At 33.9% G+C, this 21,440-nt stretch overlaps 2 protein-coding genes across 2 annotated transcripts; both read right to left on the bottom strand.

Moving 5' to 3' along the window:
- Positions 1-302: 302 nt before the first annotated feature.
- Positions 303-5,810, bottom strand: LOC140973088 (calcium-transporting ATPase 1, endoplasmic reticulum-type-like). Its single transcript, XM_073435651.1, has 9 exons — positions 5,655-5,810; positions 3,954-5,461; positions 3,559-3,631; positions 3,356-3,477; positions 2,816-3,100; positions 2,332-2,715; positions 1,952-2,061; positions 1,264-1,492; positions 303-1,181 (listed from the first exon to the last, which is right to left on the bottom strand). The coding sequence occupies exons 2-9, from the start codon at positions 5,379-5,381 to the stop codon at positions 600-602; spliced, it is 3,213 nt and encodes a 1,070-aa protein (XP_073291752.1). The 5' UTR covers positions 5,382-5,461; positions 5,655-5,810; the 3' UTR covers positions 303-599.
- Positions 5,811-16,032: 10,222 nt separating this feature from the next.
- Positions 16,033-19,284, bottom strand: LOC140973087 (receptor-like protein kinase HERK 1). The gene has a single exon (XM_073435650.1). It carries the CDS (start codon positions 18,653-18,655, stop codon positions 16,166-16,168), a length of 2,490 nt encoding a protein of 829 aa, XP_073291751.1. The 5' UTR covers positions 18,656-19,284; the 3' UTR covers positions 16,033-16,165.
- Between the last annotated feature and the right edge of the window lie 2,156 nt (positions 19,285-21,440).

The raw sequence follows: 21,440 nt of genomic DNA, 5'->3' as shown, positions 1-21,440 counted from the left end.
CGGGGATATTTTTCTCTTTTAATTTATGTTATTATTTACTATATTATTATTATATATAAAATACTCCAATATCATATTAGTATTTTTTTGGCACCCAAAATGTATTTATGCAAATATAGTTTTGTTTAGACTTTGTGATATGATATTGGAGTATTTTATATATAATAATAATAATAATTTTGTGTAACGTGTAATTATGTCCGATTATTTTTTCTTGCTCAAATTTTATGTTCAATTAATAAATTTGTTCATTGTGGCGGACATCATTTAGTTACGCTGTTACGGCTAAACTACGAAGAATAAATCAAAACAAATAGTGCATTATAAAAATTTTATTCCATAACATAATTCTCGTGCCATATAAGTAAAAGAAATTATATTAGTTTCTTGCCACAAATTTCTGAAAGGTTAAAACAAACGGGTTAAAACTTCTATTCCATCCTACATCTCAAAGTTTTTACAATGGCTAACCAATTTATAAAATCTGTAGAGTCCAAAGCAAACCCCTTGCTTCCCATTCTACTTTCCGTTCATATGGAGATGGGTTGGGAGTAGAGGGTAATGCGAAATAATATATGAAAAAATATGTTATGTTTTCTTCACTCTGCTTTGGGCTTTGTAGACCTCCTTGCACTTGAAGTTCGGATCCCACTCGTACATCTACCCACGAACTTGAGGATTTCATCGATTAAAATCACAGGCAAAGCGATAGCCAGAACCAACAACCATTCGTTTAAACTGAGAGGTACGATCCCGAATACTCTAGCAAGGAAAGGTACATATAGTATCAAGAAGTGCAAACCAAATGAGACTGACATAGCCAAAAGGAGCCATGGATTGACCCAGGGAGGCATTGATACGAGGCTCCCGTCTTCAGATAGTGCGTTGAGAGAATTAAACATTTCAATGGCAACTAATACAGAGAGAGAGAGAGTCATGGCCTTGACTTTGCCCTCGTGGAAGTAGTCACACGGGTTATCAAATTTGAACTCCAGTGTTCCAGCCGTGAAGGGTGAGACTGAAAAATTCTGCCAGGTGTGGCACTGGCCCCAGTTGGCTAGTTGAGAATAAGTGACAAGGCTGTGGCCATCTCCAATGAGGTTGATGCCCAAGAAAGATGATTGTGTGTACCAAATGATAAATATCCCGACAGTAGCTAAGCCAACATATGATCCAATCACCTGGATCATCGTTTACATGTAAGTATCAAAATTTTGTGATGAGAGATGTGAAAATTTTAAAAAATTATGAACATATATTTACCAAATAACGAAAGAGAATCCATGGACTGATCAATGAATCGTCGCTTCTTCTAGGTGGTTTCCTCATTATATCCTTGTCTGGTGGATTGAAGCCCAATGCAGTAGCTGGTGGTCCATCAGTTACCAAGTTAACCCACAGAAGTTGAACTGGAATCAGACCCTCTGGAATGCCTAAGGCGGCAGTTAAGAATATGGAGGCAACTTCGCCCATGTTTGAGGAGATCATGTACCTGCAACAGAGAAATAATTCACGTACAGTATGCTTGGGGGAATTGATAGGCTAGGCAAAACATCACTGACGGCAAGCCAAAAAATAAAATCGCCTGTATCCCTTTTTTTTTTATTTGCTTGAGACGCATCATTTTTTCATTTGCATGAGACAATCTAAAATGATGTGAAGCAAAATATTTCCAATCCTCTGAGAGAAACTGCAAGTTCTTTTATGCCATATAAAAAAAACGGATTCTTCTTTTATGATAAAATTTCTCTCTTTCCACAACCGTCTTGCTGCAACGTTGCCATTCTACCTAATCAATCTTGAGCTTCCTCACTCATATAACAATTTAATTCAATAATTTGATAATATAAGACTATTCGAAAATATAGAAACTTGTACTTGCTCTTATAGAAACTACTGAGAAATAAAAAATGAATATGATGGGGAATGAACAGCTAGTACAAAGTCTAACCTGATAAAAGCCTTCATGTTATTATAAATAGATCTGCCTTCACCAACTGCTGCAACAATTGTGCTGAAATTATCATCTGCTAAAACCATGTCAGAAGCCTCCTTTGCAACCTAGAAGGCCAGACAAGAATAAAGAAATAAATTTGGGTAATTTACCACTTGTACAACTGAATATGTCCTGAAACAAGTAAAACTCTACAATGGTGTTCAGATAGGCCTCTAATCACATAAAGCACAAATGCAATATGACAGTTCAACAAAGCTGTACTGGAAGTATAGGACACTGAATATGCAAGGAAGACACAAGATACCCAAGGCACGTGTTCAACAACATTTGATGAATGAAAATTTGGCCTTGATTTTTTATTTTAATGTGATCACCTCAGTCCCAGCAATGCCCATCGCTATCCCAATATCAGCCAATTTCAGGGCAGGTGCATCATTTACTCCATCCCCTGTCATTGCAACAACCTCACCAGAATACTTGAGCAACCTCACTATTTCTTGTTTGTGCCTTGGTTCAGCCCTGGAGAAAAGAAGCCCTCCACTTTGTGCTAAATGCGTATCTTTGTCACGAGCAGAAAGCTCCATAAATTCTTTTCCTGTTAAGCTTCTTGAACTGATTGTCTCATCACGCCCAAAAACACCTATTTCACGACAAATGGCTTCAGCTGTGTCTTTGTTATCTCCAGTGATCACCATAACTCGAATGCCAGCTGTTCTGCAATCCTCAATTGCTTCAGATACTTCTTTCCTTGGGGGATCCTTAGAAAATACAAAGAACGTCATGGAGGTCAGTAAGAGGTTTGTTCTCAGTCGCAAGAAAGAGAAGAAAAATTAGTGAATGGTAAACACAGAAAATTACTCTTAAACCAGCTAAACCAACAAAGATCAACTTGCTCTCAATTGAGGAATAGTTTCCAGGGTTCATTAAGAGTTCATGAGCTGGATGGTCTTCATTGCCATTATATGTCGTAAAAATTTCTGGAAGTTTATCTGTGTATGCAAAACCCAGAACTCTTAATGCACGTGTTGACATTTCATTAAGGCTCTTTAATATAACTCCCCTCGAACTTTGATTTAAATCTGCAATAGAGCCATCAAGCAATTGTACATAGGAGCTTCTTTCCAGTAAATTCTCAACTGCACCCTGCAATATTGAATAAATTTTTTCCTGACTCATCATACAGATGTGACACAAATCAAACATGAAGAAGAGTAAAAATCGAAGCAATCCAAACTTGTTCCCTGAGTTGTCAAACAAACATGGAAGACCATGGAAACACAATGAAATGCAAACTTCTCACACAAGAATATTTTGATGCCAGTTTTGTCATATTCTACAATGAAATTTTTTTACAGATTGTCATGGATAATGATTGGAATTTACAGAGAAGAGATGTACCTTTACAAGTAGCAACTTTTTCCCTGTGATGGAACTTACAATGACCCCCATGGATTTTCTATCTCTATCAAACTCAAGGGTGGCAATCCGCTGCTCGATTTTATTCCATTTGTAGGAGCACCCTTAGATGACCGAGTTAAAACTTGCATCAGCATAAAGTTAACTGGTTCAAAATAATTTTGTGAAGCATAAGAATAACTTACTTAAAACACCATCATATTCTGAAGAGGTGCTAGAACCTAACTCACGTGGAAGGCCCATTTTCTCCACCAGAACCTGAAAAATATCAAACGCTTACCACCTTTGATGAAATATTTGGCTTGCCGACATATAGGCAGTAACGAGATTGTAAAATTTGAAACTGTGTTGATTATTCACGGCCAAGAAATATTTGCAAATTAATGGGACATGACAGAAAAAGAACTGCTTGCTCGTTTACAGGAGTCAAGACTTCCAGAAATTAGAAACTGGGCCTAAGGCCCTAATTTAAGCTTGCACGAGAAGCTTGACAAGAAGAGCAACAAATATCAATGCAATATTTCGATATGATGTAGTTTACTCATACAACTTGGTAATTAATGGTTACAAGAACCAATACCTTAAGTGCTGCTTCAGTTGGCATTCCATTGGCGACAAAATGCTCAGATTTTTCATTCCCAGAATTTTCAACATCCGCATCATTACAAATAGCAGCAATCTTTGCAATCATCATGAGGTTTGGATCTAATTGACCCGCTGACCAGTTCTGGATTTTACCATCAAATGGGTTATAAGAAGTCCCTTGTACATCAAATGATCGAACCTTATTCGCCTCAGAACCCATAGCAACAAGTTTTGCTACTGCCATTTGATTAGTGGTCAAAGTGCCAGTTTTATCAGAGCAAATAACAGTGGTGCAGCCAAGGGTTTCAACACTCGGCAACTTGCGAACGAGTGCATTTTTAGCAGCCATTTTGCGCGTCCCAAGAGCCAAGCAAGTTGTGATGACAGCGGGTAAACCTTCTGGAATAGCAGCAACCGCCAGAGCAACAGCAATCTCAAAGTAATAAGTGCACTTCTCAAATGAGAACTTGAAATTTCTGGGCCAACCATCAACAAACTCCCACGAAAGGAAGTATTTTACATTAATCAACCATACCAAGGCACATATCACACCAATTATAGCAGTTAAAACCTCTCCAAACTCATTTAACTTCTTCTTCAAAGGCGTGTCATCCTCACTTTGGGATGCCTCATGAATCTGTGAATGCACCTTTCCAATCTCTGTACTCATCCCAGTCTGTGTCACCAAACAAACACAATTCCCATTCACGACTGTCGTTCCAGCAAACACCATACACTTCTTACCCTGAATATCGACATCCTCCGCAACAGCCTTGGTAGTTTTACTCACTGCCTCGCTTTCTCCAGTTAACGACCCTTGTTCAACTCGGAGGGTTGAGCTAATCAAACTTAAAACCCTCATATCAGCTGGAATCTTATCTCCAACTCTCAACTCAACAATATCTCCTGGAACAAGCTCTTTCGCTGGCAAATGGGAAATTTTTCTACCCTCTCGAATAACACTGGCATGTTCTGACTGGATTTCCTTCAATGCTTCCAAAGCTTTCTCGGCATTGTTCTCCTGCCAAACTCCAACTATCGCGTTCACAATCAATATCAAGAAGATAACCAAAGGCTCCACGAAAGCTGTGATCTCCATCTCACCACCTTCATCCCCATCACACCATGCCAACACAAAGGATACTACCGCTGCCACCAGTAAAATCCTCACTAACGTATCATTAAACTGATCGAGAATCAACCTTAGAATCGAAGGCCCCTCATGTTTCTCTAACTCGTTGAACCCATGAATCTGCCTCCTTTTGATGACATCATCGGCTGACAACCCATAATCCTTGTTTACTTGATACTTTTCTTGACACTCCCTGACATCTTCACTCCAAGCTGGATAGCATTCCCCTTTCTGCTCTCTCGTATCATCCAACAACTCACTTTTACCATAATCTTGCCCTCCTTTACCCATCAAACGAATCAGAAATCAATCCACCAAATGAAAAAATAGTCTAACCAAACAAACCCTCGAATGGCACAAAACAATTAGACCTGTACATAGAGTGAAGCAAAAGAAAAAACTTCAAACAATCAGGATTAAAGCCATCAAAACGCAATTACATAACATTTAACCATACAATGAAAACTCAAAACCGATCGATCCACCCACAACACTACACACACATACAAAAACTAAAAACAAAACTCAACGGAGGTGTAAAATTTACTCAGGACACCCACTAACCAACTCACCTATGTATATAGCTTCTCTTCGAATCGCCTATATAAAAAAAATCAGGCTTGGAATTTTAACAGAGATGAAGAGTGTGAGAGGGTTTCAAATCGATCTCTCTTCGTATGACGGAGGGTTTCCTTCCTCTTTTATTGGGAGAAAAGGAATAATATAACAACAAGATCGCTGATATCTGTACTCTTTATCAACGACAAAGTACAACCCATGAAGCGAGAGAACCTCTCGCTGCTTGATCAAACATAAATTTGTGCTATCACCACTCCTCCAAAATTTTCTAAACTAAACTATATTTCATTTATTATTTTTTTAAAAAAAATCATATGAAACCGTTCAATTTTATGAGATAATTATTCAGTTTCATTTGATATACAAAAAAATTATTATATATTATATCAAAATATTATTTTTCATTATAAATATAAATCGAATCAACTCATCTCACGAATATATATCAGTGACATCGTCTCACAAAATACTCACATTATTTTATGTAAACGTTAAAATATCAAGTTAAAATATAACTCAAATCTTTCATGTCAAATATTTTTTAGACTATAATTTGGCTTTCATTGTACTTCGCTTCTTACCCAAAATTATAATTATTTCATCACAAAATATATATATTGTAAAAGTTGACTTTCGAAAATAAGAGGGCAAAATTGGTTTTCCAAGTACTTATGGAGTGGGCGTAGTCATTACTTTCTTCCCCCAGAGTAAGAGACTTTTTACTTCGTGCGGCACGTATGCCACGGATTGGAACCAATCATAAAACCCCGCGTGGATAAATATGATGCCACGCCATCAAGTATACACGTGTCATATTGTGAGTGGTGAGTACATCTGGCACGTACTGTGGGTGTGAACAGGGTGTCGGATGCTCTCCAATATTATAGCGAAGGATTAAAGAAGACATGGAATTATTATCATTAATTAATTATTAAATATAAATGAAGGAAACTTCGAGGGGCTTTCGTTTGAGCATAAATAAAGAAAATGGAGACCTTTCTACCAAAAGCATATTACTTCTTGAGATGCTATTTGCTTGTAGCTGAGTAGGGGACTGTTATTTTAGTAAACAACTACTTTTGTGACCAAAATATGAGTAAATTTCTTTTAAATTTCCAAACTTAAATTTGGATTTGGGGTCAGTAACTCTAGGGAAAAAAATATATATATTTGAACTCTCTGAAATACAAAAATTTATTTATGTATTCTTTGTTATAGTAATTGATTTTTCATTTATATCAAGTTAAGAAATTTTTAATAGTAATTTTGATTTATTTCAAATTATATGAATTGAAACACATTTTTTAAATTCTTCTCAGAATCAAATCTCTTTTTGACGAATCAATCAATCTAAGTCTAATCTAAGACAACAAAATGAGAAGCAACATTGTGTTCGTTATGAGTTATTCCTTAGTTGTACCCAATATTGATGTCATTTCACAATCATATTCAAATCTTTATTCAAATATAATATCTCGTTGTAGATTAATTTCATCCATCCAATGCAAAAGAATATAACGTCAATTGACATCCCTACGATAATATAATTTATCTAGACTTTAGACATTTTTCAAACACAAAATTTTTTGTGAGACTGTCTCATTGTTAATTTTGTGAGATATATATTCTATTTGGGATACTCATGAAAATTATTAATTTAATGTCAAAAATATTATTTTTTATTATAAATATAAATAAAATTGATTCATTGTACGAATAAATATACGTGAGACCGTCTCACACGAGAACGTTTTAATACATGTTCTCTCAAAACCATGGGTCATTATATTAAGTTAATTAATTGCAAGAAATTTCTAACGAAATTTCACTCTTTCTAATCCCGATGAAACCATCTCACATGATAACGTCTTATGACCTCTTTTCCCAAAACCTTGGGTCATTATATTAAGTCAATTAGTTGCAATAAATTTCTAGCGAAATTTCACTCTTTTATTCGGGATGAAAATAGTGACTACCTACTCCTTATACAACACAGAAACTTATTAAAAATATTTATTTTCATGTATATATATATATATATGTGTGTGTGTGTGTGTGTGTGTGTGAAATTTTTTCTGATTAAATAATCAATATCCATGATTTATATAATTCTCAAAATATATGAATTACAATTATTTCAATTTTCACAGATTGAAACATAAATTTTAATTAACCACCTGATCCGATTCTCCTTTCTATGTATTCCCCGGAATACTTTTAAATTCCAATAATTTAAATACTAGATTAAGAGTGTTTAGAGAGTTTTTTCTTATTTTAAACTGATTATTCTATAAATTATTTTGAAGTTGCTGAGAAGCTAAAGTGTGAAATATTTTGAAATAGAAATCTAAAGCTAATAACAAAAATATAAAAATGACAAAAATTGTATTTTATACACAAGATATGTATAAAAAAATTCTCAAATTATATAAAAATGAAAAATATTATTTTTAAAAATAAAATGTAATATGAAAAATATTTTAATGATATAAATATCAACTTTAATTTTAAATCCTAGAGAAAAAATATAAGTAAGAAAAAACATCTAATTCTTGTTTCCGACTTTTAAATAAAGTTATAAAAGTAGAAGTTGATATTCAGAAACAACATACAATTAGAATCTAGAAAATGTTTCCTACAAGCTCTCACAAACATTAATTAAATCATACTTAAATCAATAATCAACTAACAATAAATATATTTAAATAAATCGTTGAAAGATTAAGCTTACATGTGTAATAATTTAATGGGTCATTGTCGACTGTCGAGCTTCATTCACCTCGTATTAGAATAGGCCAGACTTTATATCTATTGGTTGATATAAATTCTCGACGGACTAATCATAAAATTGTATTTGGCGAAATATTGGTGACGACCGTGGTTAAATATGCAAATATTTAAAAAAGTTATCAATAACTAAACAGGTCGGATGAAATAATTATTGTTCTTTATACTCCAAGCTTATTGTAACATCACAGATTATTAGAGTCTAATTTTGAAGAGTTTTTTTAACTTTTTTTTTTTAAAAAGTATTAGAGTCTAAAATTTGTTTTTACCTCCTCTAAAATTTTTAATATATTTTTTTCGTCCTCCTATTGTATTTTTCTTGCTCCGTNATCAATATTGACTGAAATAGATAATAATCATAATATCCAATAAGAATTCGGTTCCACAAATTAATGGAATTGAAATTATGATACCAATTTTTTTTCACTGTATTTGTTATTATGTGATACGGTCTCGCATATTTTTTCCTCATGCTGAGATGGGTTGAATCGGTCTATATTTGGAATGAAAATAATATTGCTGGCACAAAAAAATTCATGAATCAAATCAGATATGATGTTCGTCTTACAAAATTAACATATTTGAATCTTGAACAAAGAAATTGTTGGATTATTGTAATTTGTGTGCATGTTAGACCTTTGCATGCGTGTGGTTTGAAGAATTAGAGTCTAATTTTATATTAATCAATTTCTCTTAATTTGGGGAAATAAATTAGAAATCAATAAATTTAGTAAAATTAATGGGACGTATATGATCGGAATTCATCAATATATCTGAGTTTTGTCTTCCAAATTAACTTTATTGATACCTATAAACTAAGTTGTGAGATTAATGTATATTTAAATATGTTCTTAATTAGTCAATTCGGTTGCCTAAAATAAAGATAAAGGTCGTTCGAACTCAAGACTAGAATCTATGATGATGTGTATCATGTTTCATTGGTAAAGACATTGAGATCTCCAATCATATATGATGAGTGCTTATATGATGGGTCACTAAACAATTTTCTCTCGGATTTTTCAAGTGGTTATCATTTATCGAGTGGATAAATCTGTGGTTATCATTTATCACCATTAGTCCTTAAGGCCCTAGACAAAATAGAAGCTCTACGTACTAGTGTTGTACTTTGACTCATTTACAGACTCTGCGTGAGTCATTAGGTGGCGAGGTTGTGTGACATACGTAAGAGTCAATGCATTGTATTTCCAGATTCGCTGCTCACCTTTGAGTATGAATATTGTATGTGTTCTGATTAGTTAAGTGTACAAAGAATCTTTTATCAGAGTATGATATTGTCTTTAGGGTAAAGTGGTTTCTTAGTAGCACATGAGATGTCACTATGATTACTCAAATATACATCTTATCGTTATTGAATTCATATGAATCTTCAATATACCAATAGTTACATATTCAATCGTGATATATGAGATAAATGGACATTATTGTAAGTTAATCATAACATAATAGTCCTTGCAAGCACTATATGTGATATCTAGGGAGTAATGAGACGATATTACTAGGATTTCTTATCATTATTGACGGATGTAATAAAAAAATAAGTTCTGAAATTCAAATGATCAAATGGTTGACGCATAGAATTGGACTAATTAGGGTACTCTCGAATATCAGGCGTGTGATGTCTCGAATCACAAGAGTTTTGAATTGTAACATCGTGTTCACGCTTAAGATAAATAAACTCTCTAAAATATTTTTATAGACAATGATGAAAGACTGAGTAAAATACATTGAATCATTTTATTTATCATATAAAGTTAATTAGAAAAGTGGAAAGACAGAACGAGTACCATGTGATTTTTAGGTTTAAAACAAATTTAACATCATTTCCTCACAAATATAATTTATCCAAAAATCTGATGTGGATGCCCTAGGAGTGTAGTAGAAGATGATGCAGACAATGTAACATATGATTCCAACAAGTGAGGTATTTTAATAGAAGCCAAAAAAATAAAAATATATACTATATTATAAAACAAGATGGTGTTAAATTAATTAACTTTTAGTGACTTTGTTGTAACAAATCTTATCCACCTTCAAAAATATTTTAAATTTATAAAAGTGTTTATTTATCTATATCATTAAACTTTTAGATATCATTCATATATATATATAATAAAAATAAAGCAAAAATCCATAATAATTATTCCAACTATGTGTAAACCCACATCATGCATGTGTAAGGAACATTAATAAAAATAATAAATTTCCAAAGAGACAACTAACGACATCTTTTTTAAAATATAGTGTAGATGTGTAAATATAAATTATATTATAAAACAGTACCGCAAATATGTATCCACTAATTTAATATTTAGAATTAAATTAATATATGAACCCGAATGATGGAGTTAGCTAGTGAAACAGTTTTTCTGTACATTGAAAAATATTATTAACAAACGAAATGAAGGAAATAATGTCGTAACAAGATTATCATAAAGACAATATTTCGTGAGTAAATCATCTTAATTATTTTTTAAATTCCAATTTAAAAAGGTAAAATCAGAACAGAGAAAGAACTAAGAATTTCTGATAGATTTTCACTTCTATTACAATGAAAAAATTAATTAAGGCGATTATAATGCATGCATACATGCATGCTCACCGCAAAACCTATATATACTCTACTTAGCTATTTACGTAAAACTAAACCCTCACAATATATTGTTTCAAGAAATTAAAATAAGCAACACTTGAAACAATAAATTAAAATAAGCAACACTTGATTCAATTTTCCTGCAAGAAAATTAAACATGGACTCGACTCGCAACATATCCAAAGATGGTGCCCCCGATCAGAGCCACCTATGATAACCTGTGCAAGAGACCGGAATCCGACGCCGAATTCTGGGAATCTATCATTGATGCTAACGCGCACCATGATGGATCAGTACGCAAACAATTAGTGTACGTAAATCAAAGCACATTCATATATTACTCGATCTTGTGATCGTAAATCACAGCAGAGCGTGATTTTTGTCTTCCCTTGATATCCGACCTTAAACGATAATCCAATTAGTTGTATTATATACTATATATGTGAGTGAGTGTATATTTATATCAATGTCAATTAAACAAATGCATGCATCATATTAAACATTGAAACAAATTTGTGTAACTTATGATATATAAATTTGGGAAAATTGCTCTTTTGTCTGTATTTTGCATTTTGATCATTTATCCTATCGAATTTCACTCTTAGTTTGCTATTTTTTTTAAAAAAATTATTTTTTTTTGAAGTGACACCGATACAATGTTGATAGATGAAAAAATACTAAAATTCTAAACAATCGAAAAATACATGATTAAAACATAAATTTGATAATATTGATTGTCAAAATCAAAAAATGACAAAATCATAAGACTAAAATACAATTATCTCTACAAATTTATCCTCAAAATTAAAAATATCATGTGCAGGAAAAAGGTACATTTCTTTATCATATCTGTTTTTATGTAAAACTAAAAGTAAAAAATCATTGATCTATATATCCCACTTACACATGATGCCAAATTACCATTGGCCCTCTCCAATATCTCTCAAACATCCTGTAGTCTGTCCCGCCTCATCAATCTTTCGTAAAAACACGCACCACACACACCAACTTTTACTACATATCTGATCGGTTAATTAGATATTAAAAAATTCTCCACCGGGAGCTGAAAACCATGGCCTCTACATGTATATCAAGCTGTGTAAGCGATGCCCGTGTTCCGATCAGGGCCACCTACGTCAACCTCTACAAGTGGCCGGAATCCGATGCCGAGTTCGTGAGGTCCATAAGCTCCAAGGTCCACCGGGGATCCACTAGTTCTATGTACGGTCACCCGAGGGTGGTCGATAGTCTTTCATGCAGGCAGTTGTATTTGAGGAGCTACAACTTCTCAAGAGAAGAAGATGACGAAAAGACGATTAAGTGCCTTGGCAAAGCTAATAAGGAGAAGGAGGCGACCACGAAGTCCCGCGGAAGCGGCAGGACAAGGAAGAGGAGTTCCGGGATGGAGACGGCGAAGATGGTGTCTTGCTCCGCCTTGAGATCGATTTTCAGGCGGCTGCTGTCTTGCACCACCGAGATTGATGTTGCCAATTGATCGTGTGGCTTTTCTTTCTCTCTTTTCCTTTTTGAAATTTCCTATTAAGTTAAATTATGATAAGGTATGTAGTGTAATTTGAGACAACTCATTGAACGAGTCTTGTGATTTCTTGATTTTGATGGATCAGATAATTTAATTGACATATGGAGTTTTGTTAATTAAAGAGGAGTCGATTCATCCAATTTTTTTTGTCAAGAAACTTGCTCACAGATCCACGTTGTTTTTTAATTATTAGTTTTAAATATTGAAAACTTTCCGTCGCTATTTTTTTACGCTTTTAAGTAAATCCAAAAAAAATTAAAACAATACTCTGCAAACCCTGCTTATGTGTTTATAAAATGTTGCTTTCGTTATTAGAAAAGGTAGTGAAGACTACTGTTAATTATTGTTTATCACGAAAATTTACGGACGTGTCAGACAAGTAATCGTGCAAAATATGAAATGATCTGACTTCTATTATCAAATGTTGGGTGTTCTGATTCGATCGTTTGTTGTAATTACCTCGATATGACTTCAAAGCTAAGAATTTTATTGATAAATATAATGAAAATTACAAAAAAAATAAATGAACAACATCACATTTAATTACGTTATAAACTCGAGCAACATTTTTACAAGAAAACTAAAAGATAATGCTGAAAAACTAAAGGAATTCGACTAATGGAAATTGAAATGTGCGAACAGCTAGTTAAGAGAATTTGCAAATATTTTGCTGTAGTTTTTTGATGAATTTTTTTCGAGAGAGTTCTTTTGATATTTGTTGCTGGTTTTGTTAAACACATCTGAGCAGTTCTGGTCATCTTCCATGATCATCAATCATGAATTGTGCGTCGGTTTCTTCAAACGTGAGTATCAACTGATTTCTTTATAGGTTTGACAACTGAGCTTCCATTGTTCGTGTGCTTTACAAAATTTTGGACTTAATAATTGCCACGATTGTTTTTTTTTTTTTTTTTTTTTTTTTTTTTTTTTTTTTNTGATTTGCAACTGGTAGACAAGTGCACTCGATACATAATCATGATTGATACAATTCATTTATGTTATAGATTCTGGTTGTTAATTGAAATGAGATTTGGATGAATTTTTACAAATTAATTCAATCAGCTTGCATTTGAAATATCTCGATTTCAAATTCTTGTATTATTCCGACGAACCCTAGACACAAGAAAATATTTTTTGGTAACTTAAATTGTAAGTTTTTTATTTTCGTCATATTATTGCTAAATTTACCGTCTATAGTTCAATAATTTGCAATTTTTTTATTACTAACAAAACGGGTCAACGAAGCAAGTCAACCCATAACCCTTCGCAACTTGTCATTAGGCCAGCCCAACTTTAGCGGATCGGAATTTTACCTACCCAATCCACCTATTTATATGGCGGGGAGGGATGATCCGACGAATCCAAACTATTTTTCCACTCTATTTTTTTTTCAATTTTAATCATTTTTCGTCAAAATACTGACATGAAATCAGATATGTCATCAATGTCTATCGTCATATCACCAATTTTCAGTGACACGTCACCATTTCCATGATTATGTCAAAATACTACAATGATCATATATTGACCGATAATAACATGACAAAAAATAAAAAAAACATTCAAGTCACAAGACCAAAATTATAATTTTTCCTTAAATGGTCAATTCTGGAATAATCATAATCTTTAATAGTATTATTAAATCAACAAACAATACTTAAATGTGAAATTAAAGATAAAAAGTTGTAGTGGAATTTAAGAGGAGACTTCCAAGAAAGTGATTTCATTTGCATGCCCGTGAATGACTTCAATCTCACATAGTGCACAAAAAAAGGCATTGTCCAACGCAACTCTCACTGGTCACTTTATCACAAAATTCCCCACCATTGTTTCCAAACATTGCTCTAAACCACCACAAGTGACAATCTACAAGTCGTTGCCAAGTTGACAAATTTAGCCAAAACGATATATAGTTTTTCGATTTTTATTTAATTTATTGCGTAAAAAGTCATCGAATTTCAAACCATATATGATTTCTCATCGAAGCACCAAAATATACATTTATATTTAACTTTTTCGCATAGTCAAGCAAAAAAAAGTTTTCATGTCTAAGTACTCGTGGGATGATCGTTGAACATATGTATGCGAAACGAAAAGGTTGATCATTCACCATTTGCTAGGGGAAAAAATTACGATATATCTTTCAGTTAATCGGAAAATATATACGAAACACTGCCACACATGCAATTGATTGCTAAAGAAAAAATAAAATAAAATTGGACTTAAATTTGCTAATTCTCTATAGAGTAGGACTAAAATGATATTCTATTGAAAATCAAAATGCCAATAAATTTGTGTTGGCTATATAGTATAACTTAACTCATGTATCTAAATGCTTAAACTTTAAAAGTGAAGGTCTTAATTTATAAATTCTCAAAAGAGTTGTTTTAAATGTCATTGGAAAATTTTGACTTTTTCACTAAATTATCTTCAAATGTAAAACCTGTTCTCCTACGACGTATTTCTTTATATAATAATTTAACTACTCTCCAAGTGTCATTAAACTTTTATTTTGAATTAAAGGTGAAATTGAAATTAATTAATGCGTAATAATTAATTGCATATTTTACCCCTTAATTTCAATGATATCTTTTGTAATGAAGGAAGTGGATATCATATGATTGCTAGGGAAAAAAAGAGAAGGACTAACCACAAAAATATAATCATTAAGTTAAACACGCAGGTAATTATGAAACTTACAATTCAAGATTTGGTTGGGTTTGTCGATCGCTTGTTTATGTAAATGTACTCTACCTTATTTTTTCTAAGGGATCGGACTTTTCAGGGTTTTTTTTAAAAATAATTTAATTTTAAAAAAAATTTCAAAAATAATGTAAAAAAAAAACATTTTCAAAACTACTGCAATCCGCGCTTACGGAACGCAGACGTTGCTCCACGTGAGAAGCGTCCGCGCTTTGTAAGCACGGATGCTGGTTCACTTAAACGACAGAACATTTTAGCGACGGAATATATATAAACACAGTCGCTAATTAGCGGCGGTTTATAAACCGTCGCCGTCGCTAATTCAATAAAACCGTCGCTACCATTAGTGACGGTGTATAAACCGTCGCTGTAATGGAATTAGCGACGGTTCAAAAACCGTCGTTAATTCGACAACAGCGTCCACATGTACGCCGCGAATAATCTTGAACTTTCATTGGCTTGCAACTTTACAGCGTGCAATATACGCATCCAATAGGTGAGTGCCACCTCATCGGTGCTCACATAAAGTGTGCAGCATATCAAAACTCATATATATANNNNTATATATATATATATATATATATATATATGAGCCATATCATTAGAGATGTACTCAAAATAGAAATGGGTAGACGGTGGTGCACATACAAAACGTGTGTATCTTTTATTAGTATATATATAAATGCACCAAATACACAAACCGAAAACAGCAAGTGTAAAGATTGTAGAATCCCGAAAGGATATAAACACAAAGCAAATTCAAGATTTCAAACTTCCAAATGTTTGGTAAGAACATAGAAGAAAAACATTAAGGAAAAGATGCAAAGTGTATTATGTATATGATCTACACGCCTTTTATCTACCCTCCGACTTTACCAGTTGTGAGAAAACTCGGCTCATCGAAACACCGGAAAGATCATCCACATTTGAATGTTCGAACTGGGTAGCATTAGCTCTGGAGTCGACCCGACTAAATTCACCAACCTCTGGGGACAACTGGCCAATAGCATTCGTACTGTTTTCCTCCGGATCATCTGGTATGACTGTTTCTTGAAGTTGGAGAGCATACTCAAGGTTCCACAAAATGTCTCCCATCGAGGGTCTATCGACTCCATAATCAGCCAAGCATTTCTCTGCTGTTTCCCCGAACTTTCTGAGGGAGTCGGGCTTTATTTTTCCGACAAGATTAGCATCTATTATTTGATCCAACTGTCCCTTTTTTTGCCACTTCATAGCCCATTCGGCCAAGTTAACCATTTCTCTAGGAAGAGATGGATCTATCACAGGCCTAGCGCAAAGAACTTCGAATAAAACAACCCCAAAAGAGTAAACATCTGATTTTTCAGTCAATTGCTGCCTTCTGAAATACTCAGGATCTAGGTAACCAAAACTACCTTTAACAGCGGTGCTGACATGAGTTTGATCGATCTCAGGCCCTGTCTTAGAAAGTCCAAAATCAGCCACCTTAGCCATGAAGTTCTCGTCAAGTAATATGTTTGCAGACTTAACATCACGATGAATAACAGCTTTCGCATATCCTGTGTGAAGATAGTGCAGCCCTCTTGCTGATCCAATGCATATCTCGAGTCTCTCCTTCCAACTCAAGCTTGGAAGATCTGAACCATAGAGATGGCTTTTGAGAGTCCCGTTTTCCATGTACTCGTAAACAAGAATCATTTCATTCTTTTCGTCACAATAACCAATCAAGGACACCAAATGGCGGTGGCGGAATTGAGAAAGCATCTCAATCTCTGTTTGGAACTCTGCTAGGCCTTGCTGGGACCTGGAATTGCCTCGTTTCACGGCTATCTTAGTACCATCACTCAAAACACCCTTGTAAACCTTCCCAAATCCACCAATTCCAATCACCCAACTTTCATCAAAGTTCTTTGTCGCTTCTTGAACTGCAGCAAACGGGATACGATAGCTCAAGTTAGAACCGTTGCTAATTGTTGTTGCAGTTGAATATTTACTTCCCATAGTGAGTGAATTTCCCCCGTTAACTGATATAGGAACCCATGTTTTTGATTGGGCCAAACGTTCTTGTTTCCTCCTCCTATGCAAGAAAAGTAGAACACAGGCAAGTATCAAAACAAGCGCTGCCCCGACACACACCCCCACAATAATTCCTACATTCTTCTTGGATCTTGGAAATGAAGGGAAAATGGATGTCCCAGCTAGACTATCTTTCGAGTTGGCCAATTTCATAATCTCCAATCCATTAAGAAAGGCATCGGGGTAAGCACTTAAACGAGATGGGCCAACACTTACACTAATACTATTTTTAACAACCACCGTGGTAACAAAGTCCATATAATACGCATAGGCCAATCCTGGGGTTTTCAGACTTAATTGAAGATCTTGAGCAACGATGAACGAATCAATATAAACATTAAATACGAGTTGATTAGCTGATGTGCTTACTATATCACAGAAATGCAACCTAACTAAGTATTGAAAGCCTGGATCCACCTTCAACGACCATGTGACATTGAAATTACCACGGGGATCATCTCCAGAATTCATCTTTGTGCAAGTTCCATATACGGTTTGTGGAGCAGAATCTGATGTCGCACCACCATTAGGATACGAAACTGACTGAATATTGGACGCGTTAGTCGCCAGGTTGGGTTGCACCAAGAAACTTCGGTCAGGAACCCAAGTTCGGCCCAATGTATCATTCACTAACGACACGAACGGTCCACCCATATTTAACCTCGCAACCGTCTCAAAAGACACTGCCACCAGTCCACTAAATGCCCCCGATGGATTGAAAAGAGCCGCATCGTCAGTGATAAGGGAGTCTGGAACTGAAACGACTTCAAGGGCATTAATGTACGCAAAAGAATTAGTCGATGGGGAGAAGGTTAGTACAAGCTCTCCAGACGCCACGTTCACCGAATATTCTTTGACGGTAGCATTCTTGGGGCTGAAATCACTAAGGAGTATGGTATTTTGGGAGAAAACAGAGAAACTAGCAGTATTCATATCATAATTCTGGTACACAAATGGATAAAAGTGCAAACGGATCCAGTGCCTCCCGCCCTGTTGAATCGAAAATGTATACTTGGAGGGTCCAGTAAAGATTCTTGCGGTACTAAACAGCTGGGCATCTTCAGATGGTGTGATAGAATTCAAATTGCTATCAGCCAAAATATCTTGTGGAGTTGTTAACAATCTTGAAGCTGATTTATCAGCCACATAAGTAAAATTACCAACAGTAACATCTCTTGATGATCCGCAGCTTATATAAAACTTATCAACAGGATTAAATCCTCTACAACAACATCCCAAATTCAAGATCAATAAAACCCAAATAAAATATCTCAAAATCCCACATGCCATCACAACAAGTCTGACAAATACAACCCCTTTGAGCTCAAACAATCAACAATTACTTAAATATTTTTCATCAGGAAACGAATACAATATCACACACCCGCAAAAGAAAACAGAGAAAGAATTTTTTTTAATAAAAAAGATTTAAAAAGATGGCACCTTTTAGATCTGATCAAATGAGTTCCAAGAGAAAAAAAATGAGAAAAGCTCAGATTTTCTTGGACACGAAATAGACAAAAAGTAATGCCGAACAGCAAAAATCTAGCTCATCAGCAAACCATAGCAGACTGAATAGGCATTGTCCAGCTATGCCTATATCGACTAGAAGTTTCCTCTCTTTTTCCACTAAAAAAGACAACAGATTGGAATTATTGTTCGTATAAAATGCTCGTATAAAATTATTGTTCATATAAAATGCTAAAAAACAAAATGAAACCCGTCAGAAAAGGTCGTACAGTGGGAAAGCAAGCCAAATAATGAATATTATAATATCTGGCACTTGTAATATGGGAAATGGGTGTCAGGTTGGAGAGAGTTGACTTTTGGGGATTGGGAAGATGAGATAGAAAAGTGCAGAGGTAAAAATCGTCAATGGAGTAGATTTAGGTTTTGGAAGATGAAAGGGGGTGGTGAGGCAACTGCACATTTACGAAGACTAATTAATATAATAACATAAGAAAATAAATTTATAATAAATTAAATTTATAAAATAGAAATATATATATATATATATACATATATATAAAATATTAGTGTGGGTTTCTGTTGGGCCAAACTCCAATATCCTAATTCTTTATTCATTGAGTGATTTGTTTTATAAATTATAAAATAGAGAAAAATAAATATTAATTTTAATAAACTTAAATAATAAACACGTTTTAGTTTCGCTCGCAAAACATCAAGAATATGTACTATTATTCATTAAATGGTATATTGATGCATTAATTTTTATTAATGGCTTGACTTATCTAGTTTACGTTAATTTATGATACAAATAATTTGTTGTCGCTTCTCATCTCTCTTTCGCGGGGAAACTTGTTCTTTTATAAAATGTTTTAAACCCCTCACAGGTAGAGATGACAATGGATTGTCTTAATTCTCATTTATTATATTCATCAACGTCATCATCTTCATATGATATTCAATTTCATCCTCATATACTGATGTGACTTCGTTGAAATGGATGAGCCGGGTAAGGAGCTCCAACGGGTCAAATCAATAATTTATAGTTTTTAGGGAATTTGAGTGAAAATAATGGCTTCAATAGCACCTGCAAACAATGAAAATAACTCGTGGATGGGCGCCGGAGGGGTGTCCGGCGTAGCCACTCCGATACTTAAGTCAGCAGGTTGAAGATGAACACAAGCAATATTTGGTAGAAAATATGTATAATGCTCAAGAGTTCAAAGATTTCAGACCCAGTAAATGAGAAGGATACCTGCTATTTATAGGAGAAAATGGGATAGGTACCTCGTTTCCCGCGCCTACCTACTAAATATGTCAAGTCGGCCGTCCATACCTCCTGATGACTTATATGACACGCCAAAGTCAAGTTGCTCTGACAGATAAGATTGTCTATATCAATATACTCAAGTGCATCACACTTTTCGAGGTTCCCAGGTAGAATTCCTCCCTGGAGATTTATACAAGAGCTCGGACGTCTGGTTGCCCGGGGAGTAGGGCCCGGGCTTGCACCGGCCCGGCTTCAGAAGAATCCATCCTGCAAATTGACCCTAATTTGGGAATCCATTTAATATCCCGGGTCATCAATGACCCGGGTTCTTACCAGGGTATCATATACATATTTGTCGGATTATTGAATATTCATACACTATCCAAATATCATATTTTCATATATAATTGCAAATATCATATTTTCATATATAATTACAATTTTTCAATTTTAAATTATTTAGAATAATCTATAAATATTTACTAAATTGTTGAGAACACTAAAAAAATATATAAAAAATAGCAAATTAAATATTATTAAAAAAATAAAATATTATAAACAATTTATTTTAACATCATTATTAAATAAAAATAGCATAGACTCTGTACTAATAATTTTCTTCATTCCACTCAACTAACATCATTCAACGAAAACATATTAGAATTAACATCATTGCTGAAAAATCATATATATGCGTGTACACATATATTAGTTTAATCGGGTATTTGGGTCGGATGTGAGTATGATTGTTTCAGATCCTCCTCCACCTGCATACTTGATTACCCATTTATTTATTCAGGTAAAAAATATCTCTCATATGCTCAGTTATTCTCTATTCGGTTCAGATATCAAATTCTCTGTCAAGTTGGGGATAAATTATCATCCCTACTCACAAATTAGTGTAATAAATGTATTCCTAATCTAAGAACCATAAAACAACACAAATACTTTGGTATTAGTCAATCATATGTTTCAACGTGTGACTATTTTTAAGTTTGACGAAATCAAATTTCTATCGTCGACTTTAAATGTTTATTTTAACTCACAATATTCAGTTGTACTTGGATTGATGATTTTAAATTATGAAATTCAAATTCCTTGATTTACTTGATGTATAAAATTCGAGTATATTTCAAATTTATTTTATATCAAAGTAATAGGTAAATTTTCAATAATAATTTTGATGAATTTCAAGATAAGTGTCATCTTCCAAATCAAATCAATCTATAAGCATAATATAATATAAAGTATTAATTATGAAAGGTTTGGTTGAATAATTATGGTATAATTCGTGCTATTAATCAATAAATTATCATATCATGAAAACATGAAATTGAC

This window comes from Primulina huaijiensis, chromosome 3, assembly GCF_012295235.1.
Source record: "Primulina huaijiensis isolate GDHJ02 chromosome 3, ASM1229523v2, whole genome shotgun sequence".
Classification (NCBI taxonomy): Eukaryota; Viridiplantae; Streptophyta; class Magnoliopsida; order Lamiales; family Gesneriaceae; genus Primulina; species Primulina huaijiensis.
Note: the sequence above shows the minus strand (reverse complement) of the source record. Positions and strands in the feature narration are given on the sequence as shown.